This window comes from Gavia stellata, chromosome 6 (assembly GCF_030936135.1).
Source record: "Gavia stellata isolate bGavSte3 chromosome 6, bGavSte3.hap2, whole genome shotgun sequence".
Classification (NCBI taxonomy): Eukaryota; Metazoa; Chordata; class Aves; order Gaviiformes; family Gaviidae; genus Gavia; species Gavia stellata.
This window is the reverse complement of record NC_082599.1, coordinates 43,297,513-43,323,446: the sequence shown is the minus strand read 5'-3', so window position 1 is coordinate 43,323,446 and position 25,934 is coordinate 43,297,513. Positions and strand designations below refer to the sequence as shown.

At 38.3% G+C, this 25,934-nt stretch overlaps 1 protein-coding gene across 2 annotated transcripts in view; it reads left to right on the top strand.

The window, feature by feature from the left end:
• The window catches only part of NGLY1 (N-glycanase 1), a 28,539-nt gene extending 4,290 nt beyond the window's left edge, over positions 1-24,249 (top strand). The window contains exons 4-12 of one of the 2 annotated variants that reach the window (XM_059818940.1): positions 3,461-3,620; positions 6,806-7,028; positions 7,766-7,887; positions 8,304-8,449; positions 8,632-8,742; positions 16,027-16,191; positions 17,508-17,696; positions 21,051-21,228; positions 21,756-24,249. In XM_059818940.1, coding sequence (XP_059674923.1) covers positions 3,461-3,620; positions 6,806-7,028; positions 7,766-7,887; positions 8,304-8,449; positions 8,632-8,742; positions 16,027-16,191; positions 17,508-17,696; positions 21,051-21,228; positions 21,756-21,931 — 1,470 coding nt within the window. In that variant the 3' untranslated portion in view covers positions 21,932-24,249. Of the gene's footprint in view, positions 1-3,448; positions 3,621-6,805; positions 7,029-7,765; positions 7,888-8,303; positions 8,450-8,631; positions 8,743-16,026; positions 16,192-17,507; positions 17,697-21,050; positions 21,229-21,755 lie in introns of both variants that reach the window. The other variant, XM_059818943.1, reaches the window with a different exon arrangement.
• Positions 24,250-25,934: the final 1,685 nt, after the last annotated feature.

Sequence of the window (25,934 nt, the reverse complement as noted above, 5' to 3'; positions counted from 1 at the left end):
GCACTAATCTTGAATTTAAAGATTGAAGAAGAGTTACAGGTTGCTTGGAGAGGCTATGTAGTCTCCAAATACGGGCATTTTCAAGATCTGACTGGATAAAGCCCAGAGCAACTTGGTCTGACCTCATAGCTAACCCTGCTTTGAGCAGGAGGTTGGAGTACAGGAATTTCTTATTTTTCCAATGGTCTCTGAAGTTTTTGAGTGTTTTCTTTGGTCTCCATGCGACTTCAACATGAAACATGCCATAAATAGAATATTAGCAAGAGATTGTGTTGAAGATGTCCATAAATGTTTTATTGATCAGGGTGTCATGAAAAAAGCTGATTTGTATTGAAGGGAACAGCAAGGTGGGGGAACACAGGGAGGGGTGGGAAGCTATGACTAGGGCTGTATACTGTGTTTGGTATTTGAGAACCAGCAAAAGAACAAGAGAACAACCATAATGTTTATAACTGTTGGTGTCTCAGTTCACACATTATGACCTTTATGTGTAGCCTGTGAGGAGGGCTTTTTTTCGCATGTGACTGTTGTGAGAGACAGGAATTTAGCCAGACAAGGACAAATCTATAGTTGTTTAGGCTGTGTTTCCTTTGTCTGAGAGGTTGAGATGAAGTTCCCTATCAAGACAAAGAGACAGAGTCCTTTCGTCTGATGTTACCTGGCCTGATGGGAGAAAACTCTTAACACCTCCTACAACTTTGAAATATGAAGTTATGCCTTTTGATAGAATGTTTGAAGGTTGCTTTGGTTTAACTTTCTTAAGAGTTTTTCCCCCTAGAATCAGTGTCACTTCGGTCTTAAAGTTGTTGTAAGATGAACCCTTCCAAAAGCTCACTTCTCATACATCATTAAACAAAGTTTGTCTCTTAAATGATACTATCGGTATATTGTTGGATACTGAACTATGACATACTATTTCTTCCCAATACCTACCCAACATCAGTGGAAGAGAAATGGCAAAGCATAGACTGAAGTGGTGGCTTTTGGGGACAGAGAGCACTCAGTGACCCATCATCACCTATAACCTTCTTTGGGAAGGGAACTGTTGTAGGCAGTTGAGTATTGAGCCATTTAATCATAATTATGTTAGCATGCTAGTAGTTGCCTCTAAAATATACTGGCTGGATTTATTTGAATTTGTTTGGGGGTTTGGGGTGTCTTTTTTGGTCTGCTTCTTGGTTTTTACTGTTTCAGCCACTTCTGCAATGGTGGTTGGAAGTGATTATGAAACCTCTGGAGTGACTTGCTGCAGTACTGGTTAGTACAGGAAGCTTTAAAGCTGTAAAAGTTGTGTTGATCTTTCAATGAGAAAAACGTTGCAGATTTCAAGTTGACACAATGCATTCTGAGGTTAATCCTTCTCCTTTGTAGTTATTCTGCCCTGACTTACGCTAGCCATCAGAGTTGTGGATCCATTTCTCTGCAACTATTATTTTTCTATACTTCTTGAGAGTCTACATGGGTGGTGGGACCAAACTTATTACAATTTAGTGGTGTTGCTATTACAACGTTGGCGCTTTATTAGAATGCTGTATTCCAGCTGATCTCTTCAGGGAATTTTACCGATAGCTCTCTGAGCCATTGTATTTGGTCTGTATAGTCTGGGTTGATTGGAAGGAAGTCCATAAAATATCTTCTGGCTGTGACTTGGCCATTTTGCTTCCCCAGCAGTAGGTGTTTTGTTTTGCAGTGAGATACAGTTGTATTATTGTTGTATGCGCTCATGTCAGAGAGATTTGGAGTGGTTTTTGTAGTGCAAGCACTTTTATTTCTTGCCTATGCATTACACCTGTGATTCATGGGAGTCCTAGTAAGCATAGGGAAAAGTGGCTTACTTGAGACAGCACAGGGATATTCCTAAGTGGCACGGTTCTTGGGACCTAGTCCATCGTTATTTTGCCTCATCAGTGTCTCTTCTGCATTTCTTACCGTAAGGCGTTCTTGAGACTTGGAGAAAGGAAAGCTCTGGCTAGTCGTTATTCTGGTGGATGGATTCTGATCCCTTCCTTGATGACATAGTGATTATAGGAGGAAAGATGTATCCAAACTTAGATTTGCAGTGAGCTTCACCACACTTCTAGATGTTTGCATAAGACTTCTTTGGTATACAGTGGCTTCCATGAAACCAGTTAAGCACTACTGTGACAGTGATGGTGTTTGCCAGTGGGAAAATCTGAATTGTCATAGAATCTGGGAGACTTTCTGCTGTGCTGAGCAATACCTTTGAACACTTTTTCGGGAAGCTGACAGAAGTGAAGATCTATAAGCCACTGGCAGTCCTTAGCTTCCCTTATTTCTGTTCTTTCAACTTGCATTAAAGTGAATCTGAACACAATTGGCTTTATGATGTTAAAGCAGTTACCTACAGCTGATGAGCTCCAGGAAGAGCAAAACCAGTTCTGTTCTGTTTCGGCAGTTATGAAAAATAAGGACTGGTCCTCTAGTACAGTCCAGCATCAAAATAATCACTCTTAATTTAAATGCTCCTTTGAAAGATACCTTCTGAAGAGTTCTCATACCTGTGTATTATGTTGCATTTGCTACTAGCATCTCAGGAAAGTGTGGGATTTTTGATGAAACAAAGATGGTAGCTAACAAGGCTAAAGGCTGAAGCATGATCTAGCAGTAGAAAAAAGGTAATTTAGCAGTGCCACAGGCTTCCCCCCCAAAAATATGCCAGACTCTTAATTTTAAAATCCCATTTCACTTCCTGTGTGAAGTGAAATGGGATACCTTCCCCCTTTAAATGGGAATAAATAGTTTGTTCAGCTACTAACTCCAATATTATTAACTTTAGCTATTTATTTTAGTAGATGTGGGTGTACCTTGGGTGCAACATGTAGTTACCACTAAGCAACACTTAGGATAACTCACTGAAGAAGCCTATTTCTTACCTTCGATTTCTAGTGAAATACATTGTTCAGTATATGGTCACAGGACTATCTATTTAAATCTGTGTCAGAGTAGATCTGAGAGAGAAGAAGGTCGAAATAGATGATGAGCATTCATGGATAAGAAATAGAAAAGCAGCATTCATCAGTAATAGAGTTCTGCAACCTGGTGCAGCAGTGTCCAGGAAATGGAATGAATTACAGGTTCTTTCGTGGATTTTTCAGGTAAAAGGGTTCGAAAAGAAATGGCGGCGGGTGGGGAGGATAAGTCAAAACCTTTGCCATCAGAGGTGTCATTAAAAACAGTTTTCTCCCTGAATCAGTACACTTTTCACTCAGGACACCATTCAGAATGCTCAAAGATGGTAAGGCTGGCTTTACAGTTTGGGTGGTAGTGTCTGCAATTTTTATTGATATCTTTACAAATAAATATTTCACCTGTAAAGAAATACATAATGTAACTATGAATATAGAGTTATGACTGACTTAAACTAAAATAGGAGAGCTTGGTTATTCTGGCTTAAGGTGGAAGTTCATAAATCATCTTGTGACTGAAAATCCTTTTGCAGGCTGCAAATATCTTGAAAACACTTCAAACAAAATTTGAGCATCTTGTATTGATGTATGAGAATCCTTCTATTCAGCAGAAAGCACTAGCTTCCATTCCCCTCCAGCAATTGAAAGGGAAGGCTCAGAAAAAGCTAGCACAAGCGACAAGACTGGACAAAGGTAATGCATATATCTGCTATGCTTTAGGTGTGTGGATTTGGTCATATGTCTGCAGGTTCCAAGTGCTGTCTCTAAATTAGAATTACCGTCTTTCTAATTTCAAATTTTCTACTCTTCTCTCTCCTTACTTCTGTTATTTTTTTATTTCATTTTTGTCATCCATCCTTTACTGCTTTCATGTAGAAATTTTGAACTCTTAATTTCTGAATTAGTAGTAAACAATGTTGGGAAAACAAATGGGGTGAGCATGTACTGCTATATTCCTTGCATCTAGAGTGAAATAGCTACAAGAGGAGGGGAGCTTCTTGTTTGAGTAGTCATGGTTTTGAAATTGTCAGAGTGCAGTTTTCCTGTATGTACTACAATTCCAAATTCAGAATAAAATTTGAAAATACTGCTTCTGTTTTTAAAGTGATATTATTGGTGAGATTTTGCATAAGACCTTTCCAAGACACACCCTGATACAAAGAATCACCTTTCTTGCTAATGCTTAAATGAATAGGGTTGTTCACATGCCATCCTCTTGGATCTAGAAGTGAAAAATAGGCATAAATATTTGTGGTGTCAGTGGCTAAAATTTATATTTTCTTCATAAATGCAAATTTGTTTTGAATGTACAAAGTCTTTGTCAGTTAAAAATGACATATTTCTGTTTTCAGTGACAGTTTTAGATTTGTTTCGGCAATATAGTGAAATTTTACTTGTACAAGATAAATATTAAAAAAAAAAAATACAATTCCAAGACCGTATTTAAACCAAAAAAATCCTTTTCACCGTGAATCTTTGATAGAAGACTCTGAAGCAATTATCCTAACTTCGCAGGAGTGCTCTTGATTTGCAAACAAAAAATGAGCTCTTCTCATCTTTGTTATAAATGACTTTGATGCCTCATACAGTCACACACTAATATGTAATTGTGCCTTTGGCATTAGGAAACTTTTTGACAATGAATTTTCTCAGTAGTTTTTCTCTTTTTATAAAGCTATACTGGGAAGTAGGAAACCACATAAACAAGTACAAAGCATTGTCATTCAGCAGTGTAGGACAATGCAATGGGGAAAAGAGGCTTTGCAGTAATAAATAAAAACTATTTAAATTCCTTTAAAAAGGAAAATAAAGACAAGCCTACTTCTTAGACTCTGCTCTAATTCTGCTGTGCACATCATTAAAAAAGGGAAGGAAGGAGGAGAGTGGTGTTTCCAGGTGCTTCTTCCCAAGCCATCAAGTTGATCTATTCAAAATGGCTTCCAGACCTTAATTTAGATACAAATAAAGGGGAAGGGATGTTTTGGATTGTGACAGTTTGAAAGCATTTTTAAAGAGCTTTATAAAAACACCCCTTTGGGAATGGACTGTGTGTGAGATGTATCGGCAGTAGTTGGCCCTTTCAGCTTCTTCAGTTTATCTGTATTGCTGTAGTAAGACTGCCACCTGTGGGAATAACTGCTTAGTGCTGGGGGACACTTGTTTTTAGGACTTCCCTTACAACACATAATAGACATTTTTGGCTCATAAAGGCTAGGAAGGTTACGGTCATTTGAACAGAAGTAGAGACTTTTTTTAGTGTTTCTGTTTACCATTTTCCATTAGAAAGATGGATTGTGCAGCAAAAATAGCTGCACATCACAGCCAACTGTTTTCTGTTCAAATAAATGACATACGTCATTCTTCCCATGCAATGTTTTCATGAAGGATTTATTTCACAAACCAAAAGAAGAATATTCGTATGATAGCAGTCATATTTTCATAGATGGGTTCTAGTTTGTATGTTGCATCCAAGAAAAGAGAATATGGCCTGTGCTCAAAATCTTCTCATTCAGTTTTTAGCAGAAAGTTTGAATATGCAAGCATATCCATTTTGTAAGCAATAACTTCACGTATAATAAGTAAAAATGGAAATTTTACTACAATAATGTCAGGTTTTCTTGCTTTGCTTAACGGATGATCTTTTCTCATGTGTTTCATGGTCTTGGAAATGTGTGTTTAATAGAGTTAGGGCCCCCACAGCATCTTTTGTACCAAAGACAAGTTTAGCTTCAGAGAAGATGTGAATTGAGCTTAAATAAGTAAAACGCGTATCTTACCTAGTCTTTCTTCGCCATCCTGAAAAAGGAGCTAGCGCACAAATTTGGTGCAACTTCCTTCAACTTCCTATAAACAGCGTTTTTATAAATTATTTTTGTATCTTCGTATTCATTGGTCAGACCTGTCTGCAGTGTGACTACAAGCAAGCTGTAGTACATGAAATAACCAGGTGTTAATATCTATGATTGCAGTGTGGCCCAGATGATGGAGTTAACAGGAGGACTTATTTGGATGCTTATAAATCCGAGAAGAAGGAGTATCTCTCTGGGCATTGGAGCAGAACGTAGATTTAGAGTCTCTAAGGAGTTAGAAGGGATGGATCTCTTTTGGAAGACTGCATTTTTAAATTTTTTAATTAGGTAAAGTGGGGTTATATCCAGGTGGCAGAATAGTGACAGTGTGAGTAGATTCTAATGCCTGTTGTGAACACAGGAAAATGGGCCAGAAGAGTCTGGTGGTCTACTGTGGTGAAATCCGCAAAAGTAGAAAAATAAAGACATCCTGTGTCTAGCTTGGGTAAGCTGACAAAGGTGTTTATTTGCTGAATTTATAAACAAACTCAACTTTGCTCACATGGTATATGTACATGTTCTACAATAATTAAGCTGTGTTTGTAGAAGGTCTGTTCATATTACACCTGGTTGTCTAGATTGTGCCAGTGTCTGATTCTTTGGGATTATGAAATCAAAGCAATTGTTATTCCTAGTTCAATAGCTAAGAATAAGAAAAGAATATTTAGGAGCAGAAAAAGAATTAACATTCTCTTTTCTGAAGCCCTGGAAGAATATGAGGGGCATGAGGAACTTCATCAGGCTTCACTGTATACCTAACTTGTTTTTCTGAGCAATTTCTTATTCTGACTCTAGCTATAGTGTTTAGGAGTGCAGTGTTTTGTTCTTTAGATATACAGTTTGACATTATTCAGTCTTGAGAATCTAGATTTTCTTTCTTGTGCGTGCTTAAGTAACATATTAAGCTTTTTTTATAATGAGACTTCTAAAATGTAATACAGATGCAGAGATGGTGATTTATGTAGATACTGGAAAGTTCAACTAAATTATTTTTTCATTTGACCTAACTGTGTTGTATAAATTTTACAGGTGCACATGTGAATGAAGATGACTTCTTGTTGTTGGAGCTCTTGGACTGGTTTAAGAATGACTTTTTTCATTGGGTAAATAATCTGCCTTGCAGCAGGTGTGGTGGGCAGACAGAGCCTAAAAGTGACTACCTGTTGCCTACTGATGATGATCTAAGGTGGAACGTCAGTCGAGTGGAAAATCATTACTGCAACCAGTGTCAGTTCTGTAATAGATTCCCAAGGTGAGCATACAAAGATTTGCTTTGTCTTTTTTTCCTTGTCTTTACAGAAACAGATTTGCATTTGTGCATTTTGTGAACAAGTGATAAGTTGTTGGTTGGACAATTAAAGAAGCTGTTTTAAGCAACATGATAGGATGGTTGATGAACCAGCAATTGCTCTATAAGATTAGAGATTTTTTCAAAACAAAATATTGCTTTCTTTTACATGGCCTTGTTCTGAATACTTGTCTGATGTTCTTTTTTTTTTTTACTGTTAATTTGATAAAGTACAACTTCTAAATAAAATACATTAATATTGGCATAGCACATAGGTAGGGTTTTGTTATTTGAAGGAAAACTTACACTTCTATGGGAAGTCACAAAGGGTAATGCACATCTTTTGCTGAGTCTATAGCAAAAGAGCAAATATCCCATTTTTTTTTTATTTTTGCTAACTATCAAAAGGACCAGCATACAAAAATCATATTTTAAGAGGAAGTCTATGTCAGTTTTGAAAACTGAAAAATACAGATTCATTTCAGTGCTGTGATAAACATGTGATGGAGTCATGTCAGTCGAAGTAAAAGTCGCATTCTGCTTGTGCTTGTTTTATGCAGTACAGCAATCATTTCCATTGTCCTCTGTGGTCTGAATGGCACTGAAATTCCAATCATCACAAGGACAGGCATCATGTACAGATTTTGAAAGGTGAAATGTGTTTTCAGTTATTCTGGTTTTGTTTTGTTTTTCTCCTGTAGGTATAATAACCCCGAAAAACTTCTGGAAACCAGATGTGGTCGCTGTGGCGAGTGGGCTAACTGTTTTACACTGTTTTGCAGAGCTGTAGGGTTTGAAGCTAGATATGTCTGGGACTGTACAGGTATCAGTATTCTAGAATATCATAATGTTAATACAAACCTATGAAAAATGAGGTTATATATTTTATGGTTCTTAGATTATATTAGCCATCAGGCAGCATATAAAGTTATGCAGTTCAGCAAACAAAGGCAATGCAAATTCAATTTCCTGTCTCTCCGGATCAGATGAAATAGAGTTCTGCAAGTAAGGTTAGATGATTGACTTCAGAATAATACAATCTTTAGTTGAATCTAAGGGAACATGATCGTAAGATAGAAAGAGAAAGCCCTAGTAACTTTTCTGAATGTAGATGAACAGAAGACACATTCTTTCACCTGTTTCTTCATGTAATAAATCAGGAAAAGTTACAATATTCTGCAATATTAGAAGAGAGGATCTAGCCTTATAATTCATTGTTTATTCTTGGCCTTTGTGTAGATCATGTGTGGACTGAAGTATATTCTTCATCTCAGAAAAGATGGCTTCACTGTGATCCCTGTGAAAATGTCTGTGATAAGCCTCTTCTTTATGAAACTGGGTGGGGAAAGAAGCTCTCCTACATAATTGCATTCTCCAAAGATGAGGTAGGAGTAATGACGTTAATAAAAAACAAACTTGCCCTAAGGCAATTATGTGATGTATTCCATCTTGGTATGATTTCCAGAATTATTATAGAAAAAACATACTTTGAGCTAGCCTCTTTAAATGAAGCAAGATACATGGGAATTTTTGCTTGCTTTATTTTCTTCTTCAACTTGTGCTTGAGGTTGTTGATGTCACCTGGAGATACAGCTGTAAGCATGAAGAAGTACTCTCTAGAAGGACAGCACTCAGTGAAGCTACACTACGTGAAACAATTAATGCATTAAATAAAACGGTATGTAACTTTTCTTAAATGGATTTCTTTAAGTGAAACATAAGTGTCTTTCCAGAATGTGAAGTCCTTGAACAAAGGAATGCATTTGGTAACCTGATAGGAATGTCCATGCACTATGGAATGTAAAGTGCTGCTAACTATACAGACCCCATTTACACTGAACACATAAGAATCAGTCATGGTGCTGAACTTGGTTGAAATAAGATGAACAATGGTATGTAAAAGGATTATCATATTATCTCTCACATAGTCAAATGTGTGGGTATATACAGTGTGTATATATGGAATATATATTGTGTGTATATGTTTTCGTGATGGCTTTGGAGTAGACTTGTGCATCAACAGATGTTGGGGGTAAACAACTGCTTTGTAACTATGTGGACTCCTTGGCAGTGGCTGAGCATTTTCCACATCAATAATGCTATAACTTGAAAACAATAGTATTTATAGTTACAAGAAGTGTAGGCCTAATTTGTTTCCTGTGACTTTTTACAAGCTCTAGGAAGTGGGAGGAATGATTCACAGGCTGTTTTCAAGACTTTCAAGAAGTGTTAATACCATCAGTAGAGCTTTGGCTCAGAGCCGCATATACTGTTCATGCCTAACTTCCCCAAAACCTGTGGAGCCATTTGCACCTGCATGTCATAGTCACAGAACTTGAGTGCACTCGGCACTTCTCTGCTAAGCTTTTTCCACTCCCTGCTTGGGACAAGATGAACTTTTCTTGACTTGATATACTAGAATACCACAAAACCTGTAAGGTTCCATTTTGTACCCACTTTCTTCCAGGGCTAATTCCTGTGCATAAAACTTTAGTTCCTGTGATAGTGTATAGCTGATGGCTTAATAAACAGATTATGCCTTCTTAGAGGCCTGCTGGCTTGAGGGTTATAGCCACACACTAAGAATGTGAAGAATTGAGCTGGACTTATGATTTCAAGGTCTGGTCTCAAATGTTTTATCAGTAATGAAAAATCAGAGTCACATAGCAGAGTGGAGCACTGAGAAGGCTGACCACAGAGTAGCAAAATAAAAGGAGGTAAAGGATCAGAAATTCAAGTTGAGGAATGCATGCGCTTTATGCAGGGTTGCAGGAATTTAATGGTGTCCTCTCTGAGCACTGAACCCTTGCTAACTACAAAACTGATCTGAGGGGCCTTTCTTCTGATCTGGCAATAGAAACTAGTCACCAGACTCTTCTCCTCCACTAGCTGTCCATAGGGAGAGAGAACCTTGGAAATGAAGTGCTAGTAAGTTGAAAAATTACTCTGACAAGATTGATGGAATCAGGAAAGTATAGGCAACTGACTCAGGTCTGGCTTGCCTGACCTCCTTCTCACTTCAGTGATGCCACCATAAGGTCATACTCTGTTTCTCTGTCTAGAGAACTCCAGTAAAAAAGTACAACTTCTAAATAAAATACATTAATATTGGCATAGTATGTAGGTCTCCAACAGATAGCGCTGCACATTGGTTTATTGGCCTGTTTCTTTTTTTTTTCCACCTGCTTCATAGGACTGTGCAGTCATGAGCTGACATAAGCACTTTTCAGACAGAAACAACAGGCATTCTGGTCATGTTTTAAATGCAAATTTCATTAAAAACCGAGTACAGGGAAGAAAGTTATACATGCACTTCCAAGACACTCTTGTATTTCTCCTATCTTCCTTTCTCTACACGTGGAAAATCCCAGCCCTTTCTTCTCTATGCCGCACATTTTTCCTACTGCTTTCCAGTGTCATTGAAGCTGTCTTGTGATTCTGTTAGAACAGCTTTATCAGTCTTTTTGATGGTATCTTATTCTGAGGAACAACTTACTCTCCCTTTCTACAAGCTGAATGATAATTACACTCCCCTCCTCCCACACACACTTCCTTTTGCCCAGTAGCTGTTCAGAATGCTTAATTTAATTTATTAAATTGATAATAAATATAATCCCTGTAAGTAACTGCTCTTACTCCATTTTTCTTCTGTCTGTTATAGTTGGAATTGGATTTCAGGGACTTAGAGGCAGTGTGCCATCGGATTGCTAAAGGAACAGTTTCTTTCTTACATTTGTCCCAGTCAAAGGGCCTTTCCTACAATTCATATTAAGGTAACTATGTAGTGGGAATCAAGGGGCCATTAAGAAGTTGCTGTCTGAGTATCTCCATGCTGTATTCAGCAGCTTCTGCAGTCAGTAGAGGGGTAAGGCAGCTCATCCCTAGAACTTGCAAGACATTTTATAGCATGTTTCCATTACACTGCTCAGTCACAAGTCTCCATTTCAGCTAGTATGCTGTTTCCTTCACTGCAACCTATTCAGCAGATAACTGATGTAGGCAGAGGCCTCCACTAACTTTCCCTTTTCCCATCATCTCCTAGAGACTGGTTCCCCACTAGGTCAGATTATAGTCTTGGTCTCTTTTGATGCAGAGCTCCAACACCGCATCTTTCAAGCTCAATTCTTCTAAGTTACAACTAAAGAGAAGCACAGTATGCAGTATACGTTACGACCTAGACTGCAATGTTAGTAAAAATGGAATCTAAGAGCTCATTATTGTGCTTTCCTGCATAAAAAGCAATGGCTCTGGTCATTAATTCTCTGCGTGTCTGTCTGTTTAGTGGCCATGCAGAGACAACACAACAGTTCAAAGGATGTTGAGCAACTGTCACTGTTAAATGGAAAAGAGGCAAGGATAATTTACTCTGTTCAGTCCACTATTTTACTACTTAGAAATACTGTGTGTGTTTTATTTGGGTCAGACATTCCTAAATGGGTGTGTAGCCTGTGGATTACCAACCATTTGATGTTATTCTATAGTACCATATCACACCCTGACTATGATGTTTTTCTTCACCTACTTTGTATGAGCCCTGCCGTATTCCAGTCCCTTGTATGTTACCCCTATAGAAAGGGGGAGAGGACCCTGAACTTTCACCACCTTTGTTGAAAATTGGATAGTGGGGCAGGGAAGCAATTTATTTTTTATTTGCTCCAGGCCCCATTTTTGGTAACGATTGTGAGTGATTATAGCTACAGCCAGGTCAGCTCTTAAAAGGAAAACTAGTAACTTAAGTTGAATTGTGACCATCTCATGGTGATTGATGTGAGATGAACCAGTACTCCTTGTTTAAATGTTTGAAGTTCAATTTCTACCCTCAAAGCATCTGTTGCTTACCCAGCAGTGGGTCCACTTAAATCACAGGTTATCCATGTCCCAAAACACAGTCACAGAATCACTAAGGTTGGAAAAGACCTGTAAGATCATCAAGTCCAACCATTACAAAAAAAAACCAACCCCCAAAAAAACCCACACCACACACCACCATGCCCATCAAGCCACGTCCCACAATGCCATGTCCACACGCTCCTTCAACACTTCCAGGGAGGGTGACTCCACCACTTCCCTGGGCAGCCTGTTCCAGTGTTTCACCACTCTCTCAGTAAAGAAATTTTTCCTAATATCCAGCCTAAACCTCCCCTGGTGCAACTTGAGACTGTTTCCTCTTGTCCTGTCACTCATCACGTGGGAGAAGAGACCAGCACCCACCTCTCTGCAACCTCGTTTCAGGTAGTTGTAGAGAGCGATGAGGTCTCCCCTCAGCCTCCTCTTCTCCAGAATGACAACCCCAGTTCCCTCAGCTGCTCCTCATAAGACTTGTGCTCCAGACCCCTCACCAGCTTCATCGCCCTTCTCTGGACACGCTCCAGCACCTCAATGTCCTTCTTGTAGTGAGGGGCCCAAAACTGAACACAGGGTTCGAGGTGTGGCCTCACCAGTGCCACGTACAGGGGCACGATCACCTCCCTGCTCCTGCTGGCCACACTGTTTCTGATACAGGCCAGGATGCCATTGGCCTTCTTGGCCACCTGGGCACACTGCTGGCTCATCTTCAGCCGGCTGTCAGTCAACATCCCCAGGTCCTTTTCTGCGGGGGAGCTTTCCAGCCACTCGTCCCCAAGCCTGTAGCGTTGCATGGGGTTGTTGTGGCCAAAGTGCAGAACCCGGCACTTGGCCTTATTGAACTTCATCCAATTGGCCTGAGCCCATCGATCCAGCCTGTCCAGATCTCTCTGCAGAGCCTTCCTACCCTCAAGCAGATCAACACTCCCGCCCAACTTGGTGTCATCTGCAAACTTGCTGAGGGAGCACTCGATTCCCTCATCCAGATCATCGATAAAGATATTAAACAAGACCGGCCCCAAAGCTGAGCCCTGAGGGACTTCGCTTGTGACCGGTCACCAACTGGATTTTGCTCCATTCACCACAACTCTCTGGGCTCGGCCATCCAGCCAGTTTTTAATCCAGCGAAGAGTGCACCTGTCTAAGCCACGAGTCGCCAGCTTCTCCAGGAGAATACGATGGGAGACACTGTCGAAGGCTTTACTAAAGTCCAGGTAGACAGCGTCAACAGCCTTTCCCTCATCCACGAGGCAGGTCACCTGGTCATAGAAGGAGATCAGGTTGGTCAAGCAGGACCTGCCTTTCATGAACCCGTGCTGGCTGGGCCTGATCCCTTGGTTGTCCTGCACGTGCCCCGTGAGCGCCCTCAAGATGAACCTCTCCATAATCTTCCCTGGCACTGAGGTCAGGCTGACAGGCCTGTAGTTCCCCGGATCCTCCTTCCGGCCCTTCTTGTAGATGGGAATCACGTTGGCAAGCCTCCAGTCGTCCGGGACCTCCCCCGTTAACCAGGACTGTTGATAAATGATGGAGAGCAGCTTGGCAAGCTCCTCTGCCAGCTCCCTCAGCACCCTTGGGTGGATGCCTTCAGGCCCCATAGACTTGTGGGTATCCAGGTGGCATAGCAGGTCATTAACTGCTTCCTCCTGGATCATGGGGAGTTTATTCTGCTCTCCATCCTTGTCTTCCAGCTCAGGGAGCTGAATACCCTGAGGATACCTGGTATGGCTGTTAAAGACTGAGGCAAAGAAGACATTAAGTACCTCAGCCTTTTCCTCATCCTTGGTGACAATGTTCCCTCCCGCATCCAGTAAAGGATGGAGATTCTCCTTGTCTCTCTTTTTGTTGTTAATGTATTTATAGAAGCATTTTTTGTTATCCCTTATGACCGTGGCCAGGTTGAACTCTAGCTGGGCTTTTGCCTTTCTAATTCCCTCCCTGCATGACCTAATGAGGTCCTTGTACTCTTCTTCACTTGCCTGCCCCTTCTTCCAAAGGTGATAAATTCTTTTTTTCCCCTGAGTCTCAGCAAAAGCTCCTTGTTCAGCCAGGCCGGTTGTCTTCCCCGCCGCCTCTTCTTATGGCACATGGGGACTGCCTGCTCCTGCGCCTTCAAGATTTCCTTCTTGAAGAAGGCCCAGCCTTCCTGGGCCCCTTTGCCCTTCAGGACCGAATCCCAAGGGACCCTCTCAACCAGTGTCCTTCAGGAAGCATCAACAGCATAACTCGCATGTGATGCAGAACTGATTTTAAAGCTGCAGTTCACAACCCCGCTTCCTTCCTATTCCCTCTGTCTGCCAAAGAAAGGTGGGGCCTGAGCATGTATGTAGAGGGTGGTACCTTAAGAAAAAACAAAAGCAGGAAGTTTTAGCCATGACAGTTGATAATGGAGTTCTTAAAATCCATTTCAGTACATGAATGCTATTGATAACAATGACATTTGTAGAAAATGTAGTTACAGGTTTTCCCAGCACAGGCAGTGTTGGGCTCTGCAGAGTCTGAGCATTATGCATGTCTTACATGCTGCTAGCATTTATATGCAGGAGTCTAGTGGGGGGGTGGGGAGATGACAAGAATTAGCATACTTGTACTGTTTACAGTTGAGGAACTTACTAATTTCTTGTATCATACATAGAAGAGGCCTGTCTTCTGAAGCGCCCTTTTTGTGTTGAAGCACTGTTCTTTACGAGTTTTTTTTCAGATACTGTTGCAACAGCTGTAGAGCAAGGACAACCAATTCTCACTGTGGCATCACTAATTTCAGTGGTGATGACACCTGGCACTGGGTTTCCCTACATCAAAGTGGCTTGAAGAAAATTGTAAATTGGTATTGTTAACTTAGGGTAAGCCATATCAAACTTCCTCTGAGCTGGAGTGAGATCTGTAATACTGCATATGGATATCCAAAGTGCCCAGGCAAGTGTTAGATTCAGGAAGGCCAGTGTTTCATGAGGAGCTGCTTGGAGCCACTGCGTGTCATCCATCAGCACAAGCAGAGGTGTGTTTCCCTCTTGCTGTGTTAGAACTGGTATTTGGCAGCTGGAATTTGTTCAGCTGGAGTTGTTTCTCATCATTCCTTTGTATCTACTTTCCTTTATCCAGTTTCACATTGTTGTCTAGAATAAAAACCCTTCAAATGCCTCTTTTCTGATCCCTAATAGCAAAACTTTCTGGGGTCAGGACTGCTTTTGAGGTAATTGGAGTACTTACTGGCCTGAAGTTTCAGGTCCTAGTGGGCTGAGTGTGCATGCCTTGGGCGATCACCAAAGTAGGAAAAAAAAAAATATTATGTGTAATCATTTGCATACTCAACGTTGAACTTAATTTTCCAACCCTATTTGGGTGTATCCACAGTTAAGGAAAAAGGCTTCACATATCAGCTCTGTGTATTTGATGTGAAAATCATGGAGAAAAAAACCCAGCCTCTCAATGAAATTTTTTAAGTTCTATAACAAAAAAATGCCCATAGTTTTATTCATGTGGGCAAAGAATGCGCATTTTGTAATTCGTTCTCTTTTCCACTAATTTACCTGGAAGTGTAGGTGATACGTTTTTCTCAGTTTTCTGGTATCTGCAAAAATATTAATATCATAGTTTGTTTACGATAGAATCAGTCACTGTGAAATAACTCTTTTCAGAGACCAATTGAATCTTTTGTTTGTACTTAATCACAAAACCAAGACTGTTGGCAACTGAATCACTCCACCTTAGAGAAGAAAAGCTTGACCCGAAAATTATGCTTGCTTTCTCTTTTCCCCAAATAATATTAAGAACACCTATGGTGCAGAATACATATTAGTAGGTATAAAATATGCTATGGAAGTGTTTTATCATCCAAGCAAATGTATTATAGCGCAAACCTTATTTTAAAATAAATCCTCATAGTTAGTGCATGAAAGTTCACAGAAAAAGCACTGCTGTTGAATAACCATGCAGTCATGATTTATTTATATTTGCACATGTGGTATAAGATTAATGTTTCTAACAGTCAGTCTACACTTTAAATGTTAGTCTGGTTTTTTTCAATTCTTTTTTTCCCTGTTGGTGTCACTCTAGAGCGGAATTACAAATGCCATTGTTCTGAATTTTTCACTTTGTTTCTTAAATGTATTTTCAGAGACAACGATCTTTGTCAGAAAATAGAAAAAGAGAGCTCTTGGAAAGAACAATTGTGGAGCTTGTTGAATTTATTTCTCCTAAAACACCCAAACCTGGAGAATATGGTGGAAGGACATCAGGTTCAATGGCTTGGCGAGTAGCCAGAGGTGAAGTTGGTCCAGAGGTATTTAACTTTTGCACTGCTGACCATCTTAGAGGTAGCTAACTAGAGGTTCTATGATTATGGTCTGCAGAGGAATAGCACTTCGTGGTAGGTAGCCTACAGATTTAGTTCAAACAGTGAAACTTGCAAGAACATTAGGTGCAAGTTTGATGTGAATTCAGTAGAGGTCCACAAGTAATTTGTGAGGATTGATGGTGATCTGTTGATTCTAAAAATGTTTGGGAATCCTTGATCTAAAGTGTGTTTTGCTCTTACAGGTTAATAAAAAAATACTTCTTTTCCTTTTAGTTACAGTGTGACAGAACTAGAAGGTTTAAGGCAGTTGAAAGCAGTTGGGAAAACTTTAAAAAATGTTTATTTGTATCATTAGTTGCTATTGATTAAAGCCTGGAAGTAGGTTTTAACCAACTATTTTTGTTAATATGTGAGAGCAATTAGGATTGTGTAAATAGAACAATCTCTTGGATAATAAGCTTGATTGATTTTCATAGCAATGTTTTTGACTGTTTCCAAAAGCAAGATTTTATTTTTAGTTATTTTATGCTGAGATACAGTTTCCCAGAACCATAGCCATATTTAGCTTGAGCCAGCATGCAAAGGTGTGACTTACCCCATCAGTCGTTACATCAATTTTGTAGTGATCCTGTCATGTGGCATGACTGACAATCCTAAATAGAACCAGTTAGGTGAAATTAATGAGTTTCATAGGATTGTTTAAGTTTGAGAAGATAAGAGTTTATTTCAGTTCTCCATGGTTTAGAAGATATAATTTTTGCTTTGCTGAAACTCATAAGAACAATGACAAATTGTTAAAAAAAAAAGTAATACTGTGAAGTTACGAAGTTTGTACCCTAAGTTTTTATGAAGTTGATTTGTAAACTGTCCTGTACAAGCACCTGTATATGATAGTCACAGAATTACATTTCTATTCAAAATAACCATTTACTTATTGATTGTATGAGAAATATACTCAGCATATAAATTTTCTATTCCTAACATGTTAATCTCTTACTTAAATTTGCTAATTGCGTTTGTTTTGTTAATAATTTACTTCTAAAAGTAATTATATGAAAATTTTAAAACGAAAATTACTGCTCTCCTCTAGAAAAGGTACTGGTCTATTGTCAGAAACTGGTTTAAAACTTGTTTTGCAGAAATGCTTTTGTCCATGACCGACCTGTCTTAAAAATGACTTTTTTTTTTTTTCATTTGGAAGCAAAACTGAATTGGGAATTCATGGCATGCTGTTTAAAATTACACAGTCTTACTGAAATGTATTGGGGAATAAAGGTGCTTGTGTTTTTTGCATTTTTCAGAAAAGAAAAGGAGTAATTTTTATTCCCTCTGAAAAAGAGAAGACATCTAAACTCTTCCACCTCATCTACAATATAGCAGAAGATAGTTATACACGGATTTCCAATAATAATGAAAAAATAACTGGCTGGGAAACAGGTGTTTGGAAGGCAGAGTCTATTTGGAGAAAGCTTGAAACAGATTGGAAAATGGTAAGGATAACAATTATTAAAAGCGTAAAATCTACTGTAGAAGTATGATAACTCAAATAAAATAGAAAACCCTTGCCAGTGTTGGGCATCAAAACCTCTTTTGGTGCCCATAAAATTTAGCTGATGTTAGTAACTGTTACTGCTAAGCTTCAGGTAAGATTGCCAGATGATTTAAGAAATTGGAGATAAATTTAGCTTGTCTTTCAGAAAGGATGACCAAATTCTCTGCAGATAGGTAAAATCCTTGCTAAAGCATCAAATTTTGAAAAAATGGCTTGCTACTTATGCTTTTGGGCAAATGCACAATACTGTTCTATTGAAAAGCAGTACTTCTCAAAAAATTTTTTTGTTGTTGTTTTGGAGAATAGCTTCATAGTGTATCATATCTCTTTGATACAGAGCCAAAGGAAGAAATTGTTGTCCTAAATATTATAGTTCCATTTGCAAGAAGGCAAAAACCTGTCAGTTATCCAGATTATTGTATACCCTGCCCAGACTCCTTCTCATCTGTCAGGACACTGAGCAGCAGAAGAGTCATATGCTTTAAATCTAAGAAAAGAACCGATGCCTGTAAGATGGAAAGGGGTCATTTACTAGCAAACAGCTTTTCCTGCAACAGCTACCAGCTGTGGAACTGAGCATTCCTGTCAGGGACTATAGCATGTTATTGCTTTGTTCCCCTGTTATTTCACTAGTCTGAAAGGTCTCTGGCCAAGCGTTCTTCTATCTTAGGCAATGGTTTGCTTTATATTGATGAAAAATGGAGCTAAGCATATAACTGTCTTCTGAGGTTTTCTGTGCTGGGTCTATACAAAACTGACTTGCAAAATGCAGTGGGGGAATAGCTTGGAGAGGTTATTCTACATAAAAGAGAAGGAATAAAGGAAGAAACTGGAGAATAATATGCAAGATGTTACAACAGGGTAGGCTAATAGGAAAAGAGAAGTAACAAAAACTCAGAATGAGGGACTACTGTTCTCTGCTTCCCTAGGATCTGCTAAAAATCTGATAGCACATCTCCAATGATCAGAGCCTTTTGCAAGAAACATACTGTCTTTGCACTGAAACCGATTACGAGTCTGCTGTTCTGCTTGGCTCTACTGATCGGCTAAAACAGGGAGGGACCAGTCTATAAGACCAGGCATAAAGACTTTACCCTTGTATTCAACAGCACCTCATTTTTTCTAGATAAAGGATGAGAGGATGGCCTTGAGAAATTAGGAGCTACAGATCCAGGTATATCTCAGGCTTGTGGATAAGGCATGTTAGCTCTTACAGGAGTGGCATCCTGTAGAATGTCTGTGTATGAATCTAAAATGACTTTTCGTTGGGGGTTGTTTGTATTACGGGAGACAGCAGAGGGAAAGGTTTTTGGGATTTGCATGTTCTTTTTGTAGCGCTTCTAGCAGATCTGCAAGGTATGGATTTGGAGTTTGATTCAGCAGCTGTCCAAGAAACTTAGCAGCCAAAGGAGCCTTCTCAGAAATATTTTGTTTATTATTTAGTATGTGATGAATGGAAAGGAATTTAAATATAAAAGTCACAGTAAAGGTAACTATAGGTATTAGCCCAGGAGTAACAGAAAAGAACCCTCAGTTATGTATTCTGTCTTTACAGTGTTGTTGATCAAAATGATTCAGATAAATGATCATCTTGGCCAATCTGATAGTAGCCATTTCCATCATATTTGTGTATTTTCTTGCTATCCAGTATCACTTTATGGTACAAAACTGAAACAGGTACAAAACACAAATTTAATCAGATTACCCAGAGATAACTTGGCATCCAGGGCTCAAACAAGCAGACCACAGTAGGTGATAAGAAGAATGTAAGAACTTGTAGATCTGAAATCCATGAGTTTCTAAAAGCTTGTTTTCCAGAAGAATTCCTCCAGTGGAAGAGAATTTGAATGAGTCTTTTTTGTTTGTTTGCTTTTCCTGAATTCAGACTTTTTTCAAATAATACTGGAAAAGGAGTAGCCAGGTGTGAAAGTTAGGAGGACAGTCAAAAAGACACAAAAGGAAACTTAAACTTCTGTTTCTCTGATTAAATGCTTGGATATTCTAATGGAGGATGAGACAGGCTAATGTTTTAGGTTTTATCCCTAAAAGGCTATGTTTAGTGCACCTCAACCAAGTAGTAATGAATGGAGTGTTTTGGCTTCTTTACTCAAATATGGCAATGCAACAAGGATCTGATCAAGGGAAATCTCTTGCTAGAACTAGCTGAGGTACTAAAAAAAAAAATTGTGTGCAGATCGGCACTTCCGTGAACATTAAGATTATATTCACATGAAAGCAGGATAAATAGTTACATTTTCATAGGTAATCTTCAGTGTAACACCTCACACCTTTTTAGCTATCTTAAACATGAGTGTAACATTTTCATGCCTCGTGTAGTAGCACTAAAATTCTGTTTTATAGCCTGTCAATGACACTTCTGTATTAGGGTGGGATCTTTAGTAAAACATACTACTGTGTTTTATTATCATTTTATTCAGGCTTGTTCTTTCCAGGTTAAAAACTGAAGAGCTATCTAAGTCCATTCAGTATGACATTAATGAGAAGCCTGGACATGACAGAGTTTGTTCAGTTTTCTTAATGAAGGATTCTGAAGGGATCATGACAGTTTTGATTCTTTAATCTGTAATGTCCGTTATCTTGATTTGCTGGTAATAGATGTTAGGCTTGAAAGGATCATCAGATGTTTATTAAAAAATTCTTACGAGGTTTCATAGTAACTTTAATGAATATTAACATATGAGCTTGACTGTTCAGCCAGGTGAAGTTTAGAACAGCATTCGGACTACACTAAATTACGCAAATCTCTAACACCTCAAATAATGTGAATACAGAATTTATATATGGCTAACATGTATGATTTACTTTAACCAAGACATGTCAAGTCCTAGGAGAAACGGTGTGCAGCCAGCAGCCACATCTGAAGAATCCAGAATACTGATTACACAGTTTTCTGCATCAGCAATACTGCACAACCAAAAGGAAACCCTGTGTGGGCCTGTGCATTTATATGAAAAACAGAAGTCTGTTGTTTTTTTTTTTTAAGTAATAAACTTAGGTATTTTTCTGGCTTAATGTTTACTAAGCATGTTGAAATAGTGTCCCGTAGTGAAGGACTATGAACATGTACAATTGCCTAACTGTGGAATAGACTTAAGGATTCAGAATGGGATTATATATGAAATTGTACTGTGTACCGTTTTAAAGGTTCAGAGGCTTCACAAAGAATGAAAGTGTGTTATCTTAAGGTTTTATGTCCTTGTTACAGCGATTAATTAATGTGTGTTGATCATATCAGTTCTTGACACGCTGACTATGTCTTCTTTCCATTTAGGTTTATTTAGCCCGAAAGGAGGGGTCATCCTCTGCTTCCATCAGCTGGAAGTTTGAGTGTAAGTCAGTCGGTCTAAAAATAGATAACATTTCAGTTAGGACAAGCAGTCAGACATTTCAGAGTGGAAGAATAAAGTGGAGACTTTGCTCTCCAACAGCGGAAATAGCTCTAATAGGAGGTAAGTGTGGAATTTAAATAATGAATTATATCATGCTGCAAAGGTGTAACTGGAAATAAATAGCTTATATGGAGTGAGTGCTGTGCAAATACTAAAAATGAAGTGCAAAAGCATTTTGAATTTTCCAACTCAGTCTTTCTTACCAAGGTCAAGAAAATACTGTGCATTTAATCAAAACTGGTACAAAACCCAGTTTTATTAATATATACACGGCCCTATCTGCAACAGAGCAGGGTTAGCAAGAACACAGTGGACACAAGATATTTGTGTGTTTTGCTAGGAAGTATAGATACTTCTATGTGCAGTGGCTTCAGTCATGACTAGATCCTCTGAGCACGAGCACTAAACAAATAATAACTAAAAATTTGCAGCTGTTTTTTTCTGCCACTGATTGACAGATGCATTTGAGTACTTGCAACTGAGATCCTTAAACATTCGTTACAAGTTACCCTTTTTAACATGCATTCTAGCATTATATGCTGTCTGGAGCACTGACTTGCTGAATTGTTTATCTTTTCCTCCAACAGATAAAAATCTTTGCTCCTATTCAGATTTTTCTGGTGCAACAGAAGTTATGTTGGAAGCGATTCTAAATGGAGGAGATGGTGAAGCTGCATGGCAACACACACAGCTGTTTAGAGACAGCTTAACAGGATGTGGAGAAAATTGTTTGGAGATAATTATAAAACTCAGTGACCTCTGAGAACCTGAACTGAGGAGATGTTCTTTGGATTCCTTGAAGACATTATACCATGGATACAACACGAAGATTTGGTTGGCAGTTCCTGTTCATCCTGCTGGCAGCTTGTTTCCTGTTTCACTGCCTCTGTTTAGCCAACTTGAAACTGCACGTGTATTGAATAGGTAAACATCACAATGAAAACCTCTTCGCTTTAGAAACACAGGAAAATTAAGGGATTGAACCATTAAATACCCTTTTCTTAAACTTTGTGATGAAAAGGAAACAGTTTTTAGGAAGCAAAACATCATAAGAGCAGAGAGCAATTGTAATCAATTTTAATTTGGAGTTCTGGGGTTGGCTTGCTGGGGTTTTTTTTATAATCTGCTCCTTGGAAAAACAGTTTGAATTCCATTTTCCTATTACAACAGATGCTTGTGATGATTTTAAAATATTTTAAAGAATAATTGAAGGCTTAGACATTTCAAGATAAAAATATGATTTTATGTACTAACAAGAGCTGAAATTAAGTTAAATATTGAAGCCATCTTAAAATGATCTTGTTATATATCTAAGTATTAAATTTGCATTTAATACCTAGAAATGTTTTGAAATATGATGGTGTGCTAGGAAAATAAACTAATTTTGAAAGAAGTGTTCCTTATGTACCTAAAGTTGTCATGGCCTATGATATAAAATTGAGACTTAAAACTGAGTAAGAACATCAGATATTTTTTCTATTAAAAGTGTATTATCCACTATAAATACTTTTTAATTACGCAAATTCAAATTTGCTCACTTTTTAAAGGATTTATTAAGTGCATAGGTTGAAATGACTTTTTAAGCTATTGTCTTGAGTTGCTTTGAATGCTTTTGCCAGATTTGGTGTAAAAGTATATACAGCTTTTCTGTTCCTTAATGCCATGTTTAAATTTCTTTGCATTGAGTATAATAAAAACTGCCACCCAGGAGATGTCAGATGCAGCAGTGCTGTGAATAAAGTGAATGTTCAGATTAGATAGTCATTATCAGAGAATTTGAGGTGGGCTATGGCTGGATTGTACAAGAAATTTTCTGTTATAGGACTATAATGCAAAGTTTAAACTATAGTTTTATTTTAAAATAAGTGAAAATTAGGGGTGATGTTATCAAGTTCAGTGTTTTTAAAGGTTCTTGTTCCTTTTTCCTGACCCATTGTATTGATTTGAAATCATTTATTTCAATGTAAATTGTTTTTGACAATGTTTGACTTCTTAACAAATCTAAGCAAATATAAGACTATTCAGATTTTATTAGGAAACTGCATATGCTCAGTGAGCGTAGACATCAAAATTATACCACAGACATGTTAAAAAGCGGTAGATTATGGCAGCTCTGGAGTGACAGAATGATGTATGATGGATTATATACTTTGCTTCAGAATGTAAATTGACAGTTTATGAGGGGGATTAGAAAGAGATAGTCTCAATCCCTTAATACAGAACAACATAGTGACAGGGAACTGTATGGAAGGGTGTTCATCTACACTTGACTAATGCAAAGTGAATTTGCCAGTCTCCATTCAAAACTCCTCCTGTATTTAGTTTCAGCTAAATGCTAGTTCTGAGATTTTGAGTGGGAACCCAACAGAAAAGTATTTTAGATTAATCTGTGTACTATGTTGGAAGAAAATAGGCAAAAAAGACGACTTAGTGACACCAATCAACAAAAATGTTTCCGCTTCATAATTTTGATAGCTCAGAAAGTTTCTGTTTTAAAGCACTATCTATTTCTTACGTTGTGTTACTTAAAATAGAGGACTAGGAGGAACTGCAGAACAGCTTAACTGCATTTGATAATTTGAAAGCAGAAGGCAGAATAAGTGTAACACTAGTAAAATAAAAGTAATTTTCTCACAATTTTGGTCAGAATGTTTGGGGAGAAGAGTAGTAGCTGTAGATAACTTAATAAAATCATCCACTCAAACAGTAGAGTAGTTGAAGTCCATTACTAAAATGTTTGAATGAATTAAAAAGATTGAAAAATGCCTCACCAGTCTAATTAATCAAGAAGTACTTCTGTACTTGTAAGATGCAATGAATAAAAGTGCTTATTTTAGGAAAGAATTAATGAGTAAAAACCTCAGACTGAATAGAACTAATCTGAAAAAGGTAAATGGAACTCCTTCCGGTGTCTTTTGGAGTACCCTATAAACAGTGAACATTTTAAATCTCTTCATGCATAAACTGTTTTAAAGGCACTATTTTTCTCTGTTGAGCTCTATTTCAGTGCAACTCAAATCTTAATAAATTTTTAATTATTTTTTGAAACCAGAGGTAATTTCTCATCAATAGTTGTTTAATAATAACTTACAGTATCCTGCATTTGCAATATTACATGGTGGAAAGATCGGTGCTGCAATGTGCTCTAAAAGTATGGGTATTAAGGTTATGCTGGCCATTATTTGATACTGGTTGAGTTGTAAGAGATGTTGATCAGGGCCTATGCAGCTTAGTGCTTACTCAGCTTCTTAGAAATTTGAGGAGGGGGAGGTTAAATGGGGAAAGAAAAAATACTGTTGCCTAGAAATGTACAGCTTAATGTCAATACAGGTAAAACCAGCAATATTTTCTAGAATTCGGTTTAGTTTGGTGCATTTTAAAGAATTACTAGCTGTCCAGTGTGCCATGGGTGCCTTCCAAAGCTGCACTGAGATGTGACAGTGAAATCTTTTCGATCAAATTTTATATAAATACTACACTATCCACTTAATGCTTGCAAACTGATTTTGGAGTGTATGGTTTCCAACAGAACTGTGTGGGAGCCTGTGCACAGAATTCCTCCTTTCAGAATTCCTCCTTTCAGACAAATATTTGTTGTACTGCACTGTTGTCTCTCTACAGTTGATCATATAGCTGTTCATTTCTTGATATCCTATTTTGACTCTGAATGCTGCATGCAGAATAGCAACCACTAGTGGCAACAGACAAAATTGTAGTAGTAATTTCCTACACCCCAGGAAGTTGCTGGGAAAATGTATCTTCAAAATGTATGAAGGAAGCCCCTTGTAGGCAGTGTAGAGAGAAAGCACAGGTACGCAGGAATCAAGCAAACTTCAATATAAATTACATGCTTGCACTGAGAAGGAGGTAATAAAAATTATCTCATCTGATCCTGTGTGATAATCTGTTGTCTTTACTCATCAGTTGTCCACGGAAGATTTTTCATATATAATGGCTTAGACGTGAGATATAATCCCTATTGTATGCAACATCAGGAAATGTAGAAGACTAAAAATAAAGTATGTTTGTCTCCATAGCACAGTGGAATGAAAACAGATGGTAGGCAGCACATATGGCTGCCAGAAGCTGGGAACACCCATTTGCAGAGTTCTTGCAGCTCAAAACAAAACAAGCCAAAACAAAGGAACTCCAAGGGGGGCAGAGATTGTTCCAGGCAGATATCAGGGTATCTGTCCTCTTCTCCACGCCCACATTCCCCATCTCTTTACCTTTGGTTGCTTAAGGTAGAAATGGAAGTATACTACCAGTTAAGAATTTGATGTACCTTCTTAGTATTTGTCAAAACTTAGCATTTGTTAAGTACAGACATTATTTAAAATAAATCTCAAATTTCCACGATAGGCTCAAACCTCTGGTTTTAAGATTTTGGCAGTGTTCTGTAAGCAATTCAACAACTTAAAAAATGTGTCAGTGTTGAAGGGATTTCTGTTTCCTTGCTTCATATCATATGGAGGGTCAAGAAGCAAATTACAGACAGGTGACTTCCCTAAACACAGTTGGTGGAATAGACCTAGGTCCTATGTATACTTTGAATATTTTTTAAAAGATATTCAACATTATTGGCAGTAGTTCAGCTTACTTTGTGCTAGCTTTTAAGGTTCTTTTGTGGAGTACTGCCGTTGCCAGCAGTGCTTTATACCTTGCAGTTTATGGCTTCTCTAAACAATAATCAGTGATACTATGTTTACTGATTGTTGGTCACATAGTCTTGTCAATGTGGGTAGAATGAAAGAGTAATAGTACTA